The following is a 3,540-nucleotide window of genomic DNA, read 5'->3' on the forward strand; positions in this document are numbered from 1 at the left end:
ACTTTTCCATCGAACTTGCACTACTCTAGCAGAAAGTCCGGAAGCATCAAGCGCCAAGCAAAAGTCCAGTCGATTTGGAAGACCGGACTAGCATCAGATAATCTCTCCTGAGGGGAGTACGTGAGGACGTGTTCCCCGGAAGAGAAAACAGTAGGCGTCGGTTTGACCTAGGGTTTCCGGTCGGAAATCCGAAATCAGAACCGGACAGTCCAAAAACTATCAAACTTAAGCTTCTTATATATTCTATTTTGTTCTAATTCTGTTTTGCAAGAAACTAACAGTTTTTTGCAAGGCTAGAACTGACCGAGATCGATCGATCGAACCTTGGGATCGGTCGACTGAACCCCCAAGCCAGCAGATCAGAATCCCAGAGATTGGACCAGGCTCGACTAGAGGATCGGTCGACCGAACCATGGGATCGGTCGACCGAACCAAGGATCAACGACGATTGGATCAGGCCAGGTTGATCGGGTCAGAGAAGCAGATCGGTCGATCGAACGGCGGTATCAGTCGACCGAACCTGGGATAAGACTTGACCAGATCGAAACGAAGCGAGCGGATTAGGCAGATCGGATGTGGAGGAGATCGCCTGATCGATCGACCGAACCAAGGGATCGGTCGACCGATCCTCCTTGGGTCAAACCTGATCCCGAGATTTGGGGATCTGGATCAGTCTTGCAGAGCCTATAAAAGGGAGTCTCGGGAAGCAGCCTAACATCCATCTCGAACAGAACATCCTGTGCGCTCGTACACTGCTCCGAATACTCAAGCAACACTCTGCTGCTCCGACAACTGACGACTAATTTCCACTCATCTCTTGTATTGTCAGTAGTGTGATTTTTTATTAAGCATCTGTATTTCCTTTTGTAAAAGATTTACGCAATTATAATTGTTGCCCATAGTAAACGCTCAAAGAGCGTGGGCCTTGGAGTAGGAGTCGCCCTAGGCTCCGAACCAAGTAAATCTTGGTCTTCTTGTGTGTGTATTCTTTATTTCACGTTGCGTTACTTAAATTTCCGAATACAAAAAGTGTGAAAGTCACGAGCACTATTCATCCCCCTTCTCTAGCGCTTCTCGATCCACTTACAACCTATTAGTTTACTTTCTTGAGAAAGATCTATTAGTTTTTAAGTGTGATTTACAAGATAGAGTGTATCTTAGTTATAACTATTTTTGAATAACTTTGGAGCTCACTTTCCAATATAAAAGTGATAAAATTCATTCCCTAAGATTTTTCCACCCGTTTTTTTTTATTTAGTTTGAACTCAACCTCAACTAGTTCATATCATCTTTCATGGTTGATTGAGGCTCCAACTTGATTCAAAAGGCCGAGCCCATGGGGAATTGGGTTTTATAGCATGCCTTGCTTTTCCATCAAACTTGCACTACTCTAGTATACTTAGAGATGCAATCGGAAATAAATCATTCCCCTGTCTGACTCGCACTTGGACATGCATATATTTGAAGTAGGTTTGCACTTTACTTTACTTGATTTTAGAATGTTTTTTAGTGCTTTTTTGGTCCTTCTAAAATGCTGCTTCTGAGTGTTAATTCCAATGAGTGCCTCTCATCTTCTTCAATTTCTAATCTTGGTTTGACATTCCAGACATCTGCTTTTCTATGATGCCTGCATAATTTTGTTTTCGTAATGATCTAGCACTAGCTGGCTTAGTTCTATACTACTCTATTACATACTATCTCTTGGTCGTATCGCTCAAAAGCTATCATTTGATTGAGTCAAACACAAGAGCACAAATCTTCCTCCTCGTTTCTTCCATCCATATCGTCAGACAATTTGAGGTGCAACGTCTTTAAATTGATCTCCATGGCAACTGCAAAATTCATCTTCACCCAAACGCAGTTCAATATTTTGAACTCCATACGCATGCAATTAATGGCGCTTCACAAACTACTGTTCTTCCTGCTGCTCTCCTTCTCCGCCTCCCACGTCGCCACCGCCGGCGACCCCGACATCATCTCCGACTTCATCCTCCCTCCAAACGTCACCGCCGTCGACGGCAGCTTCTTCACCTACACCGGCCTGCGCCCTGTGGTCAACTCCCCGCCCGGCGCCAGCTTCAGCGTCTCCAAGGCGGCAGCGGCCGAGTTCCCGGCCGTGCTCGGGCAGAGCGTGTCCTTGGCGGTGCTCAAATACCCGGCCGGCTCCGTCAACCCGCCGCACACCCACCCGCGCTCCGCCGAGCTGCTCTTCCTGGTGCAGGGCTACCTGGAGGTGGGCTTCGTCGACACCGGCAACAATCTCTACACGCAGGCGCTGCAGCCCGGCGACGTTTTCGTGTTCCCAAAGGGGCTAATCCACTACCAGTACTGCAACTCCGGGAGCGCCGCCGTCGCCGTCTCTGCCTTCGGGAGCGCCAACGCCGGCACCGTGTCGGTTCCTAAGACCGTGTTTGCCAGCGGCGTCGACGATGAGGTGCTAGCGAAGTCGTTCAAGACCGACGTCGCCACCATCCAGAAGCTCAAGGCTGGTCTCGCAAACTAGCACTCGTTGTCCGACGTCTTTATTTTCACCTTCGAATTATACGTTTTCTGGCTCCGATTTGTCCCTAATTTGATTTTGTGGAAGATGTTCTCGATCGAATTTTAATTTGTTTAGCACGAAAATATTTCATGATTGTTGTTCGAAGAATTTTATGCAATAAAGGATTTTTTTTTATTGCTAGTGGAGTCTGAAAAATTATATACATGTTTAATTTTTTTTTGAATTATATTTCCTTGTGAGAAGAATGGTAAATGAACTCTGAATAAATTTGATGTTTAGAGTGTACATAAGATTAATTAAATAAATAAATTTGAACAACTCGTTAAATTAAACAAACAAACTTAAACATATATATACTCAGCTCGTTAACATTCGTAAACAACATTCTTGAACAATATTTGTGAATAATATTTATTAACAATGTTCATGAACAACGTTCATGAAAAATATTTATGAACAACATTTATTAATAAAATTATTATCAATATTGTAACGTCACGGCCCCTCGACCCCTTGGGCGGCCACACTAGCGGCCCCTTGGCGGTCCCTTGGGCAGCCACAATGGCGGCCCAACTGGCGACCCCTTATGTCATTAACCGACGACCCTCGGCCATGTCGTTACTCACAAGGTCTTCCCACTCCTGGCGAGTGGATTTTTGCCTTCCCCAGGATTCGAACTCTCGATCTCCAGGTTAAATACTAGAGTTTATGAATCTTGATAGACCGTCCATCATAACACTCCTACAACACATAATAATCATATGTACACACCACATAGATATACAGAATCAGCATATTTAATCCAATCACCCTGGCATTCCCCATGCTACCTTCTATGTTATCCAACTAGGTACATACAGTCAAAAATGAAAGTCCACATGGAATAGGATACATCGATCCTCTATAAACTGACCAAACCGATAATGGTATACCGCTAATTCAGTCTTCTCCCCGTCAGTACAAGTCATGTATCCAATATACTCAAGATATCCAACTAAGCATGAATCACCCAAAGATCAGCATTTTTATAAAATAGA

The 3,540-nt window shown here is 44.5% G+C and overlaps 1 protein-coding gene across 1 annotated transcript; it reads left to right on the forward strand.

Moving 5' to 3' along the window:
* The first annotated feature begins 1,862 nt into the window (after positions 1–1,862).
* LOC122032663 (germin-like protein 9-3) lies at positions 1,863–2,659 on the forward strand. The gene has a single exon (XM_042591981.1). It carries the CDS (start codon positions 1,886–1,888, stop codon positions 2,501–2,503), a length of 618 nt encoding a protein of 205 aa, XP_042447915.1. The 5' UTR covers positions 1,863–1,885; the 3' UTR covers positions 2,504–2,659.
* The last annotated feature ends 881 nt before the right edge of the window (positions 2,660–3,540 follow it).

This window comes from Zingiber officinale, chromosome 11A, assembly GCF_018446385.1.
Source record: "Zingiber officinale cultivar Zhangliang chromosome 11A, Zo_v1.1, whole genome shotgun sequence".
Lineage (NCBI taxonomy): Eukaryota > Viridiplantae > Streptophyta > Magnoliopsida > Zingiberales > Zingiberaceae > Zingiber > Zingiber officinale.